The sequence below is a fragment of the Phacochoerus africanus genome, chromosome 3 (genome assembly GCF_016906955.1).
Source record: "Phacochoerus africanus isolate WHEZ1 chromosome 3, ROS_Pafr_v1, whole genome shotgun sequence".
Taxonomy (NCBI): Eukaryota; Metazoa; Chordata; class Mammalia; order Artiodactyla; family Suidae; genus Phacochoerus; species Phacochoerus africanus.
In genome coordinates this window covers 137,468,028-137,489,082 of record NC_062546.1, presented here as the reverse complement: position 1 = coordinate 137,489,082, position 21,055 = coordinate 137,468,028, and the positions used below count along the sequence as shown (strand labels likewise).

Sequence of the window (21,055 nt, the reverse complement as noted above, 5' to 3'; positions counted from 1 at the left end):
AGGTTAGACAGGAAGGAGAAAGAATGCACAACTTAAAGATGTTAGTCAATTTTTTATTAATTTTTGTAATTTTCCACTACTCTATTCAATACCATATCTAGGTTTTTGGCCAATATTAAAACTAGATATCCAGTACACTCTTCTTAATTAAGTTCCATTCCATGAAAAAATTTAAAGATGAATTATTATATTTAATGTGTATTTTTACATTTATTTTTTCTGATAGATCATTTTACATGATAGAAATTTACCTTTAAATGGCATTTCAAAGATAGAAACAAAGACAGAACAATTAAATACAAAAACAAAAGCAAAATCTTTATTCTTTTGGCTTGATTGTAATGTGGCTTACCGTTCTTTATGGTAATAGCATTTTCCTGCATGCATTTCACCAACACACTACAAGTCAATAGCTTTAGTATAAAGAATCTACATTTAATGTTGCCTGCGAAAGAAACACAAAATGTTTTGCTGTAACTGGTATTATAATTTCACTTATATAGTTTTTGTGGAGGAAAAAAAAAAGCTTGGATCTTGTATCATATCTGGTAAAGTTCTAATGCCATATGGGTCAGTAAGAATAAGATCTATATGTGTAAACAAACACTGGAAAAGACGGATGATTTACTGAATAAAAAGACTAGGTGGATTCTGATTCAAGCAATACCAAGAATATCAAATGATCTTTCCTTAAGCCTCTTTCGATGATAAGGCATCACTATTTGAAAGCGAATAAATGCTGGACTCAGTCTGAGATTTGTTTCACATTGAAATGTGTGCAAAGTTTACAGTACTAATAAAAAAGCAAGAACCTACACTGCATGTTAGTCTTTGTTTCTTATTTTGTGAAGTGCTTTAATTTAAAAGTGCTAGGAACAGAAACTAACAATAGTGACTGTGACATCAACCTGAAGGTACTTTAAATTTCTCATTTTATGTACAAAAAGCTGAAAAATAAAATAAAATGAAATTTGTACAGTATTTATATTTTCTTAGAAAACTCTAACCATATATTCTCAACAGAATTAAGCAGCTTGCAACATGTTTGTACATTGGGCTTTTTACCATAGAGTATTCAATTAAGATTGGAAGGATAAAAAGCAAGAAGCTCTTCATTGTTTGCTGCAACCTATTGCTTAATGACATGAAGAATGAGGTCTTGGTAGTACAATTTGCTTCACTTTACCACTGACATATGGCTTCCCATATTAGACTTCTGAACAGTGGAAGGAATAAGATGCAGCAGCAGAGGCAAGATAAACATGCAGCAGTGACAGCTTCAAACTATAATGGAACCAATTACATCATATTACCTGTTGAAAGCTTGCAAACTATACTTACTGTGGTACATATTTGATGCAATAAATACTGTGCTTAAGTCGTCATTTTTGTTTGCTCAAACATGCACCACTGGGTAAAATTACTATTTACAAAGCAGACTTTTATTTTTTAAATTGACATATACTATGTCAACCTTACCAAGAGCAGAAGATGGCTAAACAATACTGCAGGAAAAAGCAGAATCAACTTTATAAAGTGGTGGTGGAGGATGCTTTTTGGTCAATTCAGGTTCTTAGAAAGGACTGATAGGATATTTTTTATTTTATGTCAAAGGACACTTATCAAAAATGTTACAGTCATGCTGGGACTCTGAATGACTATGTAATGGTGTGTGTGTGTTTGTGTGTGTGTGTACATATATATGTATATACACAGACATATACATATATACATATATACATGTACATATAATGGATTACGTAAAAATAAAACAATTTTTTAATGCTTGTGAATTCTATGGAACATTTACAGGCACAGTAAAATTTTTCTGAATGAGACATCTTAAATACATGAATAGCTATTTAAGCACCTCAAAAATCTAAAAACATTCTGACACAAGAAGTAAACTCTTTCCTTTCGAGATGTGATTTTTTTTTTATGTGAGAATGAGAAGTGCAGCATGCCTTCATTTAAAATATATCCAGTTATATGATAAACATAGAATTTCCTACATTTACTCCCTCTTCCCAAACATAAACCCATGTACAAAAATAGTCACATATAATAGTAAACAACCTGTGAATTTAAAAAAAAAAAGTGATCAATTCACAGCATACATTTTGTAAAAATATGGCAGGTGTGGCAGTTAGAACATAAACAGTGGTGACAATTACTGTTATCAAGTGTCACGTGTTGAATTTACATAAAAATTTAACGTCCCTCCCCCCTTAGTATTGGTTCCTAGAGTCTGAGTAGCCATTACTCTCTGCTCTTCAGCAGTGTCAGCTGGTTGTGAACACAGAAACCTCCTGCCGATACTGTTTCTCGGTTTATTGAGTCCCAGTTTGCTGACCAGAGGTCCCTGTCTTGTTATAGGCACTGACCTTGAGTGTACATTTGTAAAAACAGTCAGTTTGGCATAGGCCTCCTGTGGGAGTCCTGTTGACACAAACAAATCATCATCATCACAGGCTGTAAACAATTGATCACAAAATGGAATATTCTTTGTTTCTTTTTACTTTTTGCTTTCCCTGATATCTTTCCCTTTGTCTTCCTTTTCTGATTTGTCTTTCTCAAATTTTTCTTTTTCTGGCTTGGTCACACTATCATAGGAAGGTGGAGATGTGGTGGAAGGTGTCACATCTGTTTTCTCTGGAGTTGAGTTCTCATTGAGTTTATCAGTGAGGATGTCTTCCTTGATGGGTGTTCCATCACCTTCTTTGCCTTTGTCCTTTTTATATATACATGAAACTTTTTTAACCTTTTGCTTCAAGAGGTAGCGTCTATAAGCCCTCTGGATAACAATAGCAGACACCTCCTCTTGTTTGCGTTTCAAAGTGGTTGTAATGGGTTCATAGGAGACTTTGGAGGGGTTTGAGGCCATGAATCTTTCTTCCATCTGTATTCGAAGAGCATCCATCTCTCCACTCTCACCCAAAACACGCTTTGTAAAAGCAAATAAAATGTCGAGGCAGTGGATCCTGTCTCCACTGACCATAGGCAGATCCATGGCAATGAGCTGGACTTTGTTTGGTTTTGCTATGAGGAGAGGAGGATCCAGGGCAGCCGCAAAATCTGAGAGCTTGGAGAACTCTATGAACTGGGTGGCATCGGGATCAAACTTTTCCCACACCTCATAGAACATCTCAAAGTCATCCTCACTCAGGGGCTCTGCACTTTCTTCAGTAGCAACACTGAAGTTCTCGAGGATGACAGCGATGTACATGTTCACCACGACCAGAAATGATATGATGATGTAACTGACAAAGAAGAAAATCCCAACAGATGGGTTCCCGCAGTCTCCCTTAACTGAGCTGCCAGGGTGATCTTTTTCAGGATCACAGTCTGGAGGCCCACTATTAAGAATAGGTGCTAGCAGTCCATCCCAGCCAGCAGAGGTGGTGATCTGGAACAGGCAGATCATGCTGTTGCCAAAGGTCTCAAAGTTGAACATGTCATCAATTCCCACCTCCCTCTTAACATAGGCGAAGTTGGACATTCCAAAGATGGCGTAGATGAACATGACCAGGAAGAGCAGGAGGCCGATGTTGAACAGCGCAGGCAGCGACATCATCAAAGCAAAGAGCAGCGTGCGGATCCCCTTGGCCCCTTTGATCAGACGTAGGATGCGGCCAATCCTGGCAAGACGGATCACTCGGAACAGGGTAGGGGACACAAAATATTTCTCTATCAGCTCAGCCAGAAACATACCTATGGAAAGTCAAGATACAACAAAAATAGTGTTATATTTAATGGGAGCAAGTGAAAATGTACATTTCTAAGATAAGTGCTAACTAGTTTTATAAATGTGGATGTGAGAATTAGGTACACATTTACATATACACAATCTGCAATATTTGTTTAGCAAAGTAAAACTGGTATGTTTCGGAGTTCCTGTCGTGGCTCAGTTGTTAAGGAATCTGACTAGGAACCATGAAGTTGTGGGTTCCATCCCTGGCCTTGCTCAGTGAGTTAACGATCCCTCGTTGCTGTGGCTCTGGTGTAGGCTGGTGTCTACAGCTCCGATTAGACCCCTAGCCTGGGAACCTCTGCATGCCGCGGGAGTGGCCCAAGAAATGGCAAAGAGACAAAAAAAAAAAAAAAACCTGGTATGTTTAGTGTTAGTACACTAAACAAAACAAAACAAAACTGGTATGTTTAGTGTTAGTACATTAATACCTTTATACTAACTGGAAGTATTAATATTCATTTTTCCTAGTTCAAGAAAAGCAGCTATCAAAAGACACAATATATACGGCAGCCAAGCACAGAAATGGATTTATGTTTCTAAAATACTAGTTCTAGTATTTTCATAATGATTAATTGATAAGGCATGTGATTTTGGATTAGGAATATGAGCGTTTTTAAAAATTTTTTTTGAGATGGTTGTGATCCACTTTATTTGAGAGGTAGTAGAATAACATACAGGAATCAATTCAGACTTTGAGGACATACACACTTGGGACTGAATCCTGGCCCATGATTTTATGCATTGCTAAATTATGATAATGGCTAGTTTTGTTGTTGTTGTTAGCTTAACATTTACTGGGTCTTTTCTTTGTGCTAGGCATAGTGCTAAGTGCATTTACTTTCCTAATCTCATTTAATCCTCACAACACTACTTTACAACATAGTCCTTGGAAAACCAGGGACTGGAGAGGTGAGTTAACTTGCCATAAGTCAGAGCTGGTAAGTAGTGAGAATAGTGAGAAAAGGGAAGCACCAGGCCATGTCTGTATGACACGTGAGTGTCATCCCTTAATCACTATAATACTCCTGCATATCACTGTTATCAGGATCAAATAGAATGACCTTGTTAAAAAAAATTCTGTTTAACCAGTATAAAAAAGTGTATAAATAGTGCGGTACTATTTTCTCTCTCTATGTATATGTGCTCTTTCCTCAAACAGGCAGTATCTTGTCTTAAATCTCTTATATTTACTTCCAGCACATGATTTAATGTCCTACATACAAAAACAATATGTATTGACAAAATGAAACTACTTTGAGGTTTTGAACAAAATTTCTACTTCTGAAAAAGAATATCACACACCATAGAAAACTATCTGAATCAAAGATAATGTGAAGCTTGTATGACTGTGAATATATAAACATAAAACATGCTATTTCAATTAGCAAAGGTAATTATTTATGGACTATTTGACTACTTTTAATGATTTATATGTGTATATGTGTATGACCTATTTATTCAAAGCAATACTTGTCTATTCTATAGGAGTATGCGTGACTATAGGAGTATTATGCCCAAGTTGAAGTTACTGTCTTCTGAAATGAAATGATAAATGAAAGCTGTAAAATATAAAATTTTTTACACATCACCTCACGTACAGCATGCAATTAGAGAAAGACAAGCTGAGAATGGACAATTAATTAGACTTTTATTTAAAATTTTGGGATGAATAGGAATGATTAGTGAAAAATATGTTAAAGTTTTAAAACACAAAATTTCACTACTAATTTCCTTAACTAAATAAAAGCACCTCTTCTTACCTACAATGGAGAGAATGACCACCACAAAATCAAAGATATTCCATCCGATGGTGAAATAGTAATAACGAAGAGAAATTAGTTTCAGCACACATTCTCCAGTGAACAGAACAATAAATACCAGGTTAATCCAGTATAGAATGTTTGTCATTTCTTGACTCTGGTCATCAGTTTCCACCATCATGGTGACCATGTTGAGGCAGATGAGGATCATGATGCTGATATCAAAGACTTGTTTGGTTACAAAATCAAAGACCATTCCTTGGAATTTGTTCTGAAATAAAGAATGTGTAAAATTTACTGAAAACAACAAAAAAAATAATGTTCAACATGTCTGATTTTTAACATAGCAATATAAAATGCAGCTTTTATAAAAACACTGCCTGTTTATTTCATACTTGGAAGAGAATTTTGTTTATTGGAATATCCAACTCTTTTCAAATGTATTTGGTTTTTGTTTGTTGTTGTTGTTATTGTTTTGGCCACACCTGTGGCATGCAGAAGTTTCAGGGCCAGGGATCAAACAACAGGGAAATCTATAAATATGTTTGTTTTATTTATGCTGTTTATGATACCAGATTTTATAGACTGACTTTATGTTAAGGACCACCTGTTAGGTTCTCAGTGCCCAGAATATCATGTCCGACAGTAAATATTTGCCATAATAATGAATCTTTGTTATCCAAGATGTTGAGTATGGGCATCAAAATTAACTTTGAAGAACTAATAAATAAACACTTCTCCAGCTTTTTCTGTCATTTCCCCCCCTATTTTCTGCCTTTATATTCCCTCCCTAAAGCCACAGCATCTTAAATTCCACTTTAAGTTCCAGCTGAGATATTGTTAAAACCATAGTTCAAGAAAGGACATTAGCGGAACAGTTGGTAGAATCCAGGGGATAACTCTTCTCTAAAAATAAACATCTTTAAAAAATCATAGTTCATAATTCAGATGTTCAACCTTTGCTTTATTCAATTTGGACCTTATTTCTAACCACCGACTGGCCTTATGTCTTCTTTATGAAATTAAGTCACTCACTGGACTTTATTTTCTTCCTTTTTGCCTCTATCTGATTGGTATTCAGGCAGTCTAGGGCGCTGGCCTTAGCTTACTTCTGGTAAGTTGTCCTTCTCTACCTTCACAACTGGAACAAGGATATTCTGCTACCTCTACACTCAGTCTGCTTTCCCAGATCAACAGGTTTGTCGGTCTGATTCTCTATGCTAGTGTTCTGACCTCTCCCTGGTGGAAGCATCCATTACTCCCTATTGAAATTATAGGACATCAAATACCACCTGTTTGTTATATTTTTCTATATTCTTTGAAAACATATTTAGCTTTCTGGACTGGATTTCTATTGCTTCAACTGCATCTATCCTTCTAGGGCTTCCTTCAACCTAAGAAATGCATCGATTCCAGTTCCAAACCCTTTGCCCTTAGATCTTGTTTACAGTAGTTGACTTTTCTAAGTCTGGTTATAGTTCCCCTTATTTCTATCCTTCTGGTGTTTCCGACCACTCTTTTACCATATCATTTTATCTTGTTTATCTGTCTTTTCTGTCATAACACCTCTGTCAAACGGTATTATCAGACACCCCTTTTCAGTCTGGTGAATTTCTCAGTTTTAAGTTTTAAGCACTGTGATATCAGAATACTTTGTGCTTACATTTGTCATAAAATTGATGGCATTATATTGCGAATGCAAATGGTGTGCTCTTATTTAATGTTTATTTTCTCTTCCACTAGTTTGGAAGCTCTGTAAGGACAAAGCAGTGTCATTTTTCTTACAGATAGAACACCTCAAGTGTAGTAGATTCAAAATTGCTTAAAAGCAGAAACTTGGTCTTCATTTTTATGATAGCATGATCATAAAAAGCTCCTTAGATTCTCTGCCCATTTAATTTTCCAGTGGGTTACCTCAGTGTACAACTCTAATCGCCAGTCACTGAGCACTGTCTCCAATTTAAATCTCAGAATATGCTGAAGGAAGCTATACAACTTTGGAGGCATGGTTAACCAAAGATTTATGTTCTCTCCTTTTATCTTTGCACTTAAGAGTGATCAGCAATCCTTTGCCCCTCACTTGCTCCTAGGATAGTTTCAAACATCTCAGAAATTTCCCAATCTCTTGCCCTCTATTCTTACTTCTTTTTAGAGAACACCAAAGTCAATTGGTGTAAAGAAATACCTCTACTTCCCTTTTCATTTTATATTATCTTGATTTCCACACCTGTATTTTTATATACTACTCCAAATTCATTGGAGGACTCAGTCCATTTTCCTCTCTGACCCTGTTCTTGAGACACATCCAGTGCAAATTAATTCTGTATTTATTCCTTCTCTCTCCAATCTCTTCCTCTCCAGAACTCTGACTTTGCTTTGAACCTAGTCTCTGAGTCTTAAGAAACTTTATTGTACTACTTTTCTAAATATTTGTTTTCTTTCAGACACCCTTTTTGATCATCAAATTTTGCAGATGAGCATCTCCAATTTTCTCTCTTTCCATGTCCCTACCTCATATTCTTCATGACACCACTATTCATCTGGTTGTGTAAGGCAGAAATTTATAAGTAATCTTTGTTTCTTCCTTTTTCACTCCTCATATTCAATTAATAAACCTTTAAATTTCATTTCTGTGATAGCTCACAAATTCATTCATTTTATTCATCTCCACACCATTCTGGTTCAGGCTACCTATCATCTCTGAAATAGTTCCAAAACAATGCATATACTGCCTCTGTCAGTGCTGGTTGAGTGTTACTCATAAAACCCATACCGACCAGGTCCTCTTCAATGGCTTCCCATTGCTCTACGAACGAAGACCACACTTGAACATGGCCTATGAAACCCAGAGAAGTCTGGCCCATTCTAACCTCTTCATTCTCATCATGTCCCAAATGAAGCCCCCACTCTGCATTCCAGCATCGTTAGCCTTCCTACCTCAGGGCCTTCATATATACAATCTTCTCATCCCACTTTGTCTGTTGACACTTTCTCAGTCTTTTTTGGGCCTCGGATCATACTTCCGTGAAGCCTTCCCTAAGTACCCTGATTAATCAGCCCCCTCTTTCTTATCAGCTCTCATAGCCAAATGGATTCTTTCCTTCTTGGATATCTCAATTTGTTGATATGACTATTTGATTACCAAATATAGACTCTATGTTGTTCAATATTTAATTCCAAATGCTTAGCAAAATACATTGTTAATTAATGACTGAATAGATGGATTTTACAAAATCACTTCCTAATCTGCCAAACTCTTGCCAATAGTAGTCTAGCTAAATGTACTGATCATTTCCTGGACAGCCCTGCCCCAAATATGTTATTTGGTGTTATTCAAAAACCATTTAAATTTTTTCCTCAATCACATATCTATATATCAATATTTACATATGTGTGTGTGTGTGTGTGTGTGTGTGTGTGTATGCTGCCTATTGACAAATCTCACTTCTTCATTGACTTAACTCTTGCTATAATGGTGACATACCCAAGGCTTCACATCAGCACTTTCCTTTTTTTCATATATCCTAATTATCTTTCAAAAATGAATCTATGCTTCAGAGCCCAGCTGAATTATGTTTGACATGACAACTCTAAAATCTTTATCTCACATTCATAAGACCTAATCTTTCTAAGTGCCTTTACAAGACTTTCATTTATGTTAGTGGAATCAATAATTTCACAAAACATTAACTGCTTTAGATTCTTCATCATCTACATGTCCTCCCTCTTTCCCTATATATTGTATAGCTGCCTCATGCCACTGAGTCTTCTTTTTGGCTCATTTATTTCCTGTGTTCCAGTCCTATCGGCATCAGCCCATATTGTGGACTCATCTTCTTGTTTATAAGAGTTGTAAACAAGGTTGTTGTCTAAGGCCCAGCATTATCTTGCCTCTAACATCTTCTCACATCAGTCTCTTAAAATCTCTTTTTCTTCACATTACCATGATACTTACTTAAGTATATCACATTCATATTTGGTTTAATTAAGAGAATTTCTTCAGATTCATAGTGGTAACCTCAAAATATTTAACCCAGAAAACTTTCTATTTACTACTCACTATTTCAAATACATCACCATTTCCCACTGTAATATTTATTTCCATTATTTTGGAGTATACATTTTCTGGATAGGGCATTACTCTGCTTTTCTTCCCATCCATTCAAGTTGTATTATTTCTCAAAGAGTAGGCTCAACTGTACATTCCTTATGTTTGTTTTGTCCAATATAACTATCTACTTTTTTTGAGTTTTTGGCTAACTTATATCATGAACATAGGCATGGTTGGTTTTAGCTTCACCATATTTACATTGTCACAAATGAATTTCTAGAGTCATGATTCCTGGGGAACACTGGATTGCCTTGTACCATGTATAGCTTGAAGGAGGAGTTCTGAGACTTAATATCTGAAGTATTCTCTCAGGAATGATGGAAGAACTTGGGGACCTTCCTGATAAAAATTCCCTGCACCAACTAAATAGTAACCATTGGCAAATATATGATTGGAGTAGTGATAAAAAGTCATAAAAAGAATGTCGTCTGATTTAGGGGCAAGATGCTAGGAGGAAATAGAGATTTTTCTTAAAACCAGGAAAAAACAAAATCTGTGACTTGTTTCATTAATGATTCTATTCAATCTGCAGAGCTGGACAGAACATGGGGCATATCTAAGATGTATCAATTATTTCAGTTGGTCCCCCTGCACTCTGAGAACATTCCCATACTATGTATTATAGGAAAATGTTTTATTCTCTACAGTAGAAGCTCCTCAATGACATCCATCCTATGGAATAACATTAGCATAAGTGTCTGAAAATTTTTATTTATATATATTTTATGTCTATATGTAAAATATATTACATATTTTATATATATTATGTATAAATACAAATACTTTATGTAGGCTAGCTAGTCACTTTGCTAAGGGTAAAACTTTGTTGTGCAAATTCACAAAAACTAGTATTTAGCAATTTTGGCTGTAAAAGTGATAGATAACATAACTTTTAATGATGATGAAAGTATGTTATTCTTACAGCAGGTCGAGGTATGGGTTTCTGTGGTTTCTTTGAACCCAGCTTTTTCATTGCATTGTAGTATTTCTTCTGTTCTTCTGTCATAAAAATGTCTTGACCTCCAAAGTAAAGAAATAAAAGCAAAACTTTTAAAAATCATGTTCTTTGTTAGCTATAAAATCCATCTTAGTAACTGTGTACAAATTGGTTCCACATTCTATTCCAATGTTACTAATTAATACATGTGTTTTAGAGATGCATATAGTCATATTTGTCAGATTTCTTTTTCTTTTTCGTCTTTTTTAGGCCACACCTGCGGCATATGGAGGTTCCTGGGCTGGGGGTCCAATTAGAGCTGTAGCCACTGGCCTTCGCCACAGCCACAGCCACAGCAATGTCAGATCTGAGCCACATCTGTGACCTATGCCACAGCTCATGGCAACGCCAGAATCTTAACCCACTGATTGAGGCCAGGGATCGAACCTCTGTCCTCATGGATGCTAGTCAGATTCATTTCCACTGAGGCATGATGGAAACTCCCACATTAGTCAGATTTCTATGCTGGAAATATCAATACATGCTATCTGAATTGTCAATTACTTAAAAACTCACAGATGATTAAGTCTGTCAAAATAATTTCTGAATTTAACATTCTCTTTTTAGTGATTGCATTTGGAGCCAAAAGGAAACAGTGTGATATGTTTAGTTCACATTTTATAGCAAAGATGAAGTTTTAGTATACTTATCTTCTTTTTCTGTTGGTTGAAGTTATCTATGATGACACCAATGAAAAGATTCAGAGTAAAGAATGAACCAAAAATAATAAAGATGACAAAATAAAGATACATGTACAGATTGTCTTCATACTTGGGTTGTAATTCTACCTACAAGATATAAAAAATGATAACCATTAGACCAAATATTTATTTCATAAAAAATATCAGTGAATTTTCAATCTAAGCATGTCCAATTACTGGAAATTTTAAAAAACATTAAACAGATTTTATGAAACATCAAGTGTAACACATCTATTGAAGAGTCTCTAAGACTGTTCACTGACTTGAGAAAATGAAACAACTCATAAAAAGTCTGAATAATTTAAATTAATTTCACTCAATAAATGCCCAAGTTATGGATGCACTCCGAAGACCCCAATGGGGCATGCAATGTGAGAATTTCCTCTTTGTATAGAAGAGATGTTAGAGTCACACTATTCTATGTTTAAAACTTTCAAATTTTACTTTCTCTGACCCAGTTTCTTCATCTGTAAAATGGAAAAAAATAGAACCTGCTCCTCTCATGGTTGAGAAGGTTAAGTATATACAGTAATGACAAATGTTAGAACAGTGCCTGGCCAATAGTAATAGCTATGAATAAAGGTTTGATTTCTATTACATATTTCTCTTGATAAACTAAGTTATTATTGCATGTGTGGATATAGGTACATTACAGAATCTTTCCATTCTGAAAATGAGTCTATTGATTCATCCTACTCAGTAAGCCTTAGGCAGTGTTTCTGTAACAGTGATGCCCTCTCTCATCCAGCATAGCTCTGATAGTAAAAGTATGATAGCTTTAAGCTTTGGCTGTAATCTATAGATCAGATCTTACAGGACATTGTTCTAACCAACTCAGTTAACCTGTTATAGGTGGTAATGAATGCAGGTACTGACCTATTGTGTTGTGAAATCAATATAGACGGTAATGGCCTATGAAAAAGAATTTTCTAATGAAATAGGTTAAAATAGAAAATATCAGAAATATCGTAAAAATACCTATTCTTTGATGAGACATTTTATTCATGTGTGTGTGTGGAGTGGACAGTGACATAAAATGGTATTTTTAAATGTCTTAAAATTAAATACAATACATACAGATAAGTGAATTGCACATAAGTGCAAGATGTAATAAATTGTTATAAATGAACCTCACAACCCAAGATGTCAGAAACCCTATTGCATCCTTCCCAAACATAAATTCTACCATTCCTACGAAAGGTAATCATTGTTCTTTTTTTTTTTTTTTGTCTTTTTGCCATTTCTTGGGCCGCTCCCGCGGCATATGGAGGTTCCCAGCTAGGGGTAGAATCGGAGCTGTAGCCACCGGCCTACACCAGAGCCACAGCAACGCGGGATCCGAGCTGCGTCTGCAACCTACACCACAGCTCAGGGCAACGCCGGATCGTTAACCCACTGAGCAAGGGCAGGGACCAAACCCGCAACCTCATGGTTCCTAGTCAGATTCGTTAACCACTGTGCCACGACGGGAACTCCTGTTCTGACTTTTAGGGTAATTATTTCCTTGTTTTTCTTTAGAGTTAGCAACTAAGCATGCTTTCTTAACCACAATTAAGGTTAACTGTGTCTACATTTTGTCTAGTAGACACATTTGTTATGTTATAATTTTAAGATTCATCTGCAGTATTGTGTATGCTCTATTCATATATCATTTTCAACATGATAATATTCTATTACTTGCCTATTGTTACTACTTTTATTTTCAGTTCTTCGCTAGTGCAAAAAAGTTGTGTTCATTCTTGTACATAGACTCTCCTATATATGTATATATGTTTCTATAGAATACATTACTAACATGGAATTGTGGGGTTGAAGACTATCTTGAACTTTAATGAATAATATTGAAAATGCTCAACTTTTTAAAGGAATATTTACCCATTCCCCCGCCCCACCCCACCCCCAGCATATGGAGTTATTGTTGCTATTTATTCTTGGCAGCACTTGGTAGTCAGACTTCTTAATATTGCTGGTCAGGAAGGTATATAGGTAACATCTAATTTTGGTTTAAATTTGCATTTCTCTTTTACTGTATTTTTTAAATTATAGTTTGGTTAATTTAATTTTTATTTAAAAAAATTTGTTTTGTCTTTTAGGGCCACACCCGCAGCATATGGAGGTTCCCAGGCTCCACGTGGAGCTGTAGCCCCTGGCCTATGCCACAGCCACAGCAATGTGCAATGTGAGCTGCTGCTGCGACCTATACCACAGCTCACAGCAATGCCCGATCCTTAATCCACTGATTGAGGCCAGGGATTGAACCTGCAACATCATGGATACTAGTCAGATTCTTTTCCACCATAGGAACTCCTTTTTTTTTTTTTTAAAGGTATTGTATTTTTTATTACTTTGTTTATTTTTTTATTAAAGTATAGTTGATTTATAATTTTGTGCCAATTTCTGCTGTACAGAAAAGTGATCCAGTCATACATATGTGTATATATATATATATATATATACACATATATATATTCTTTTTTTATATCATTCCCCAGTTTTTTCATATCATACTATATATATAGTATATACACAAACACATATATATTCTTTTTTTCATATCATTCCCTATGATGCTCTATCCCAAGAGATTGGACACAGTTCCCTGTGCCATACAGCGGGACCTCTAACTTTTCATAATTTTAGTGGCCAACTGGATTCCCCCTCTAATAAAGTATTTGAATGCCAAGGAATTATATAGCAGACAGCATATGCTAGGTTATTAAGGAAGAAACTGCAAGTTGCGTCTCATGTAGGTTATTGATAAGAAAGATGGAGAGAAATTTAAATGAATTAATCAAATAGGTAGGAAACTACTGTGGAAAATGAGATAATGTAAGAAAGCCCTTAACACAATGAGTGGTAGTAAATAATAAATTATTAAGATTATTCAAAAAGGCCCATAACTGGAATTCCTGATAGTGCTTCCATAGATACAATGCTGGGCGTCAAGCCCTCACACTCTCTCTTTTTTTTAAATGAGGTAAAAAAAAAAAAAAAACAACCAAAAAAAAAAGTCAGGAATTCTTTCTAAGTTATTGCCTGGCTTTGGGTGCCAGGGAACAACATTTTTAGCTCAATTACTATGTTCTGGCAATATACCAGAAGCCAATCTCTTTTTTCAAAATGTGATTTCCTCCCTTACTGTGAAATAGTGAGAAATTAATGGAGACTACACAAAAAATTTCAAAAGTGCTGATGTGTATAAATTAGATTATGAAAGTCCCTTCTTTCTACCACAAAAAACTCATTTCCCAGAGAGAAACACCATCAGGTTTTTTGTTTGCTTTGCTTTCTGTTTGTTTTTTCACCATTAGTCAGATCCTTCCTACCACAAGAAAGATCAAAAGCTGGAGGAAAACTGTGACAGAGGAAGAAAGTGTCTGTGAGGGCTTATAATTCACAGCCAGAACTATCAGAAGCAAAAACAAAATGCCTCATTTTGCAAGCAGAGTCAACAAATATTTAAGTGCCAGGTGCCATGCTAGATATTAGGAAAGATAGGTTAAAAGTTCACAGTGAGTAGAGAAATACATTCAAATCAAATTCTGGGAGAAATAATATAATGTTGAATATTTTATTTTTCTAATATAGATATGCTCTATTGACCCATCATTTAATTTTATTGAAAATATCACTACATTAAACACTGTGTAAATATTCACTGGATCAAATTAATTTTCCCTCTAAACAGACTTACATTTCGTGAATCAACAGCAGCATACATGATATCCATCCATCCCTTAAATGTGGCCTGTGAAGAATCACATCATTAATTTTTTTTCTCTCACAAATTATAATTCTAGAAAAGAGATTAAATATCAGGTTGTTTGCCTAAGTTTCATTCAAAAACAGGTATATAAAATAGTTTGGCATTAATAGTTAAACTCTTTGGGCAAAGTTTTATAACATGCATTGAAAACATCTCAACTTCATATCCTTCTTTAACATCTTTCTATGCAACTTTAACTTGTATAATTAAATAACTATATAAAGATATGCTATCGAAGAGCAATCATCAAAACCCCTTGACTCTGATGTATCAATTAGAATATAATCTGAAATAATTTCACATATACAGTACTATCTCCAGGCAAACTGAAAAATATGCTTCATTGTTTAATCTTGATGCTTTCCTTTCTACTTTTTCTTTTTCTAAATGATATTATCACTCATTACCAATCATGATGGTTTGTTCTTGAAAATCTCCTCAATGTTGCTGAATATACTATTTCGGCCAATTCTATAAGAAGAAGGATTATAATCTGAAAATTAACATATTTAATTGCCATTTACTCTTTTAAGTATTTGAGGTGTGTGTGTGTGTGTGCGCATAGTAATCCTGAAAACAAGTCTTGTACATTTTTTTCAGTTCCTTAGGTGCCATAGGATTCTGCAATATTCATATAGTGTTGGGAGCTGTGTAGGTGGATCATCACAGGGAGCATGTAGACCTGAAGTAAGAGTGGTCAATTGAGAAGTAGAATGATTTTTATGAAATTATAACAGTTTGAATAGACCTGATAGGAAGGTTTTCATTTGCAAGGGAGTGGTCTCCCTTTCTGAAAGCCATCAGGCAGCAAGATCAGAACTGAGGGTATACTGGGGTTATGGTGGTGGTGAAGGTTGAGAGGGTGGAGACTTGGTGAGCCTTTAGATATTGCCTGGTACCTAAAAAGGGGAATAGAAATCTACCTCCCCCCACCCCACCTCTCCAACCCCACCCTCGAGCCAGTGCCTCTACTTTGCTCAGATTAAGGATTGGGGAAAACAGTAGGAACCTACACAGAAATCTCAATAACAAAGACCTGTGCTGGGGAACCTAAGGCAGAGTTCTGGGAGACTACAAAGTTTGTAGAGCTGTCCAATTTCCAACATGGTAGAGAAAAGGTAATTTAGTCATGATTGAGGAAGAATCTAGGCAGACGGGCCTGTGGAAGTTAGTATTTGCAAACACTGAGAAAGGAGAATTTTTGATTCATTTTAATAATATATCACAGTGAATAATAGTTACTTACTACTTGAAGCAGAGAAAGATACCCAAGTCCCACATTATCAAAGTTGACTTTCACATTCTTCCATCGAGCAGTTTCGTTGCTCTCTATGAGGGCCTTACACTCGCTGTAGTTGTTGACCACACTGACATCAAACATTTCTCCAGTGGTGTAGTTAATACAGTGATAAAATTTGCCAGCAAAGAGATTCACTCCCATGATACTGAATATTAACCAAAAGATCAGACAAACCAGAAGTACATTCATTATGGATGGAATGGCTCCTAAAAGAGCATTGACAACAACCTGGCACAGAAATGAGATGGAAAAAGAAGTGAAAGAGAGTCAGATCTATGGAAGGACTAGGAATTTAGGTCATTATATGTACAAACTCAATATAGAAAATTTGAAAATTATTCTAATACTGAAAGTTTGATTCTCTCTTAAAAGCTAAAACTGCTACTGCAAACAGTAATTTTTAAGTTGGTAAAGTGAAAAGAATTTAACAGTTAGCCACTCCTTTCTATGTACCCATGCACACACAAACATAGCACACACACCTACACACATCATCTGTTTCTGGTTGTGTTTGCAACACTCAGAGAAAGTCCTAAGTAACTATTTTTAACTGTCACAAAAAGCATCTAGAAGTTCCTTTTTGAATAGCTAGAGAGGGGATCATCATTTCCTCAGTGGCCTCAGGTTTTGTGCCCCAGGGGATGACAAATGGCAGCACAAATTCCTCTCTGTTCCTTTGTACCACCTTTCTAAATGAGTGTTAGATTTCCACAGTTGACCTACTTTTTAGCCATCTCGGCCTTTGTTTGGAAGCTAAAAGGCCAGGTTTGGACTTTTAAAAGGTTCAAAACAGTCATATGGAGCAGTGAAGAAAAATGATGAGGGATGATTTGGTGGTTTTAAATTACAGCAAGTGGGATTTCCTGCACATTTATAAATGGAATGAACATAACTAATCTTGACTCATATCAGAAGCCTACACAACGTGCTAGAAATTTCCCAGAGTGGAAAATCTAGTTAGAAGCAATCTAATTTTTCCAATTAGAAGCAATCTTTCAAGCATTATATTCTGTGAGTACCTCCAACAGCGTCAAGTTTATGGATGTCTGACAAATATTACTGATTGGTTATGAGTATGAATGTAGAGGACAAATTCAACATGGATTTGTCACACTTAAGGTTCAAAGCAACAGTTTATTCCCAATTATAATTCCAACTAATTCTAAAGCATTTGGTCTTACCCTCATTCCTTCAAATCGGGATAAGGCTCTCAATGGCCTCAGAGCTCTTAGTGTTCTGAGGGATTTGATGGCACCAAGTTCGGAGTAACCCAAAGCATTTGCAGTTAAGCTAACCAATGAGACCTATACAGAAAAAGCAACATAATTTTCTTATTCACAGTAAAAAATGCCTACACAATTCAACTTTCCTCTGTTCAATAAACCAGTAGTTCTCAAGCTTTAGTGAGTACCAAAAAAAAAATCACCTGGAGGGCTTGTTGCAAATGCAGATCACTGGCCAAGATGTGTGGGCTACAGGGGGTGGGGGCTGAGAATTTGCTTTGCTCTAAGCTCCCAGGTGAGGCTAATGATACTGGCCTGAGCCACACTTTGAGAACCACTGCTATAAACTTATGAAAAACAAGAATCTATATATGTTCTTTTTTTTAAGATTCTTAACAGGAAAATTTAAAAAATTAAATGCAAAGAAAAAAAGAGAAAAACACAGAAATGAAATTTTCATCTAGAGATTATTTAGCACACCTGAAATAGAAATTAAAACAGTACAAGTACACAAGTAAACTATGCAAATCACTACTGACTCTGAACAGAAACACATTCAGAAAGATCTAGGCTCTAAATGGAGGCTTAGTCTTCCAGTAAAAGTCAGTTTGAGGGCATAGGGTCATTAACTGGGTCAAATTAAAATAATTAAGTAAAAAAAAGAAAAGTTGAGATTTTAGTATAACTAATGAGAAATTGTGAGAACAATGTTTTCTTTTGTCATTTATACAAATGACTAATGCAGTTATAGTTCTAAAATCTCAGGTAAAAAGGAAAAGAACAACTACCACAGATGGCACAGAAATGTCTGGTTTCCTTCAAAAATACACAGAAGTCATTAAAACTTAAGAAATTTTCTCCTAAAGTATACCTGAATTTAAAAGCAGAAAAATGAAAATAGGTGTGTAATATAGCTTTTAAAAGTATGGTGTTAATAGCTATTTGAAAAATACATTTTTTTAAGAAAAATAAGTGAAGCACATAGAAAACTTGCACAAAACTTTACTTACTCAAACTAATTTTGCATATGTAATTTGAAATAGTAAAACCACTAAAATTTGGGAAAAAATCTATAAAAATTTGTCTTAAGTGGTTTATATATTTTTCCTAAAATCTGAAATTGTAGGCTTTGTAAGTCCCTTCACAGATAATTGAGAAATAAATTTACTGAGTTATCAACCATCATATATAGATGATTTTCTACGTATAAAATATGAGGACCGATAGTACTTTATCTTCTCAGGATGAAAAATAGGCATAAATTAAAGCATGAAAGATAAAGTTAGACATGAGAAAAAAGTTCTGAATCGAGGCAGTATTTATTGGCTAAAAAAGTAATAAAATATCCATTTTTTAATGCGTCTTGTGAAGCTAAATGTAAAAAAAGCAGATACCTTTATGCCCTATCTCTTTCTGATCTTAATAGGTGTTTTGACCTCTAAATAGTCTCCTTCTAATCCGTCATTCACACCTCCACCAAATTTCTCTCCCTAAAAGAGTGACCTTTCTTATAACTTTCCATAGATGATTCTTTAGTAACCTCTTTACTAAGTCATAGATTAAATCTCTTTGGATGGCACCTTAGGTCCTTAAACTTCTTCTCCAGGTACTTTTCTTACCTTATCATTCAATTGTAAAATATCTTCCCTCACCCTTTGGCACTGTGTTTACCCTATAGGAATACTTGTTTTTTGAACCAGCCCTATTTGGCATGCATTATTGTCTTTAAGGCTTTGGTGTACTTTCCCTCCTCTGTGCCTGCTGACGCTATCATCCCTAACTCCAGCTCCCACTGTACTGCCTTCATGAAGCCTTTGCTCCTTCCTCAGAGATATGAATGGCACTTCTAATATACATATCACCCTTTTGTTGTATATATATCTGTTCTCACTAGTTGCTTGTAAGCTCCCAGAGGCCCAGAAAAATGGCATTCATATTTGTACCTTCCATAATGAGACAGATGATCAATAAAAATATTTGACATAAAGCAAAGTATTGACTAGTTTTATATACTATCATACAGTTTTTTAAATCCAAGAAGGTAAATATTAGGATATGCTAGTTAATATGAGCAGCAGCTCATAGATTTCAACTAGATATAAGAATTTCTTTATATTCAGGTAGTGTTCACTTAATGCATTTATTAAAGGTGCATATATATATATATTAAATATCAGATTTTTTATTAAAAATTTACCAATATATTATATCACATATAGAAAATAAAGCATCATTCATATCTCATTATATAAATAAAAGAACAGGTATAGTTTTGGTATATTTTTCCTTTGCTTTTAATGTCCAAACGTATGTGGTTGGTAAATATTGTTTACTGTCTTATTTTATTGCCAGCAAACTTTTGATATAATTCTGCATATATCTTTATATGTAACTCAATAACAGATTTGCTTTAGGAAGATTCAGGGGGAAAAAAAAAAGATATTTTTGTCTCTTAAAGTCAAAGAATTCTCTTCATCTCTTACAAATTTTTCCTTCTGTTTGGTGACTGGAAAACTTATATTAAATTAAAATGATACTTTTTTTCACCTCAAACTGTAAAAAATAATTTTCTCTATGAAAGGGTCTATTTTTTTCTTTTGCTAGCATCATATGTAAATTTTATATATTAAAATATGTCTTTAAATGTTAAGGAGTTATTATAATCAACAGAATATTATCTTTAAAGTGCACTCTTTAACACATTGTGCATTCCTGAAAATTCCAGTGTCCCCCTCCTCTATTAGCTCGGAGCATCCTGTCCCCCCCCCCCAGGTTTCCTGTCCTTGTTCCCATTGGCATGCCCCTAGTCCTTCCTAGACAAAAGGCCTTTAGTTCCTTTCTATCATTCAAACTGGACTATTGATTTAAAAGGCATTTAAGGAGTAAATCTCCAAAATTAAATAAAAGTGATTTTAAAAATTTTCTTTAGTTAAGATCTTAAATGCATTTTTAAAAAGGTGAGATCTTCCTCAAAATTCTACCTCAAGAATCAGGGAGTAATCTCATTTTCATATATTTTAGAACCTCTTATATTCTAGGACTGCATCTTACTTTATTTTCAACACCAGTGTAGTTTCATAAAACTTTAAAATAATTGATCCATCGCCAATCTGTTTTTACCATCAGACACATCAAGAAGTATCTCTTGCTATCTGGACTTTTAAATTTCCTTGTGGGACACTTTGCCACAGGCTCTGGTGATAATAAAGATAATAACATCAAAGATGCCTGTGAAGAATTTAAATATAGTTATTGTGTGAAATTTGAGAGTGCAAAAAAACACAAAACTTCTACATCAATATATTATTTTATGTAACTTGGGATTTTAAATATTAATTTAAACTAAACAAATATAATAAGTTGGCATTTGTTTCATCTATGAAAATATATGTATTTAAATTGGCTAAAAATGTTTTGGGTCATTTTCTTATTTGGAAGATGGGAAC

The 21,055-nt window shown here is 34.9% G+C and overlaps 1 protein-coding gene across 3 annotated transcripts in view; it reads right to left on the bottom strand.

Annotated features, from left to right (window-relative positions):
• Positions 1 to 292: 292 nt before the first annotated feature.
• Positions 293 to 21,055, bottom strand: part of LOC125123244 (sodium channel protein type 2 subunit alpha) — a 135,547-nt gene continuing 114,784 nt past the window's right edge. For all 3 annotated transcript variants that reach the window (XM_047772778.1, XM_047772780.1, XM_047772779.1), the window contains exons 21-27: positions 17,568 to 17,690; positions 16,333 to 16,614; positions 15,015 to 15,068; positions 11,270 to 11,407; positions 10,545 to 10,649; positions 5,512 to 5,782; positions 293 to 3,711 (exon numbers count right to left, since the gene is read on the bottom strand). In XM_047772778.1, coding sequence (XP_047628734.1) covers positions 2,516 to 3,711; positions 5,512 to 5,782; positions 10,545 to 10,649; positions 11,270 to 11,407; positions 15,015 to 15,068; positions 16,333 to 16,614; positions 17,568 to 17,690 — 2,169 coding nt within the window. In that variant the 3' untranslated portion in view covers positions 293 to 2,515. The remainder of the gene's footprint in view (positions 3,712 to 5,511; positions 5,783 to 10,544; positions 10,650 to 11,269; positions 11,408 to 15,014; positions 15,069 to 16,332; positions 16,615 to 17,567; positions 17,691 to 21,055) is intronic.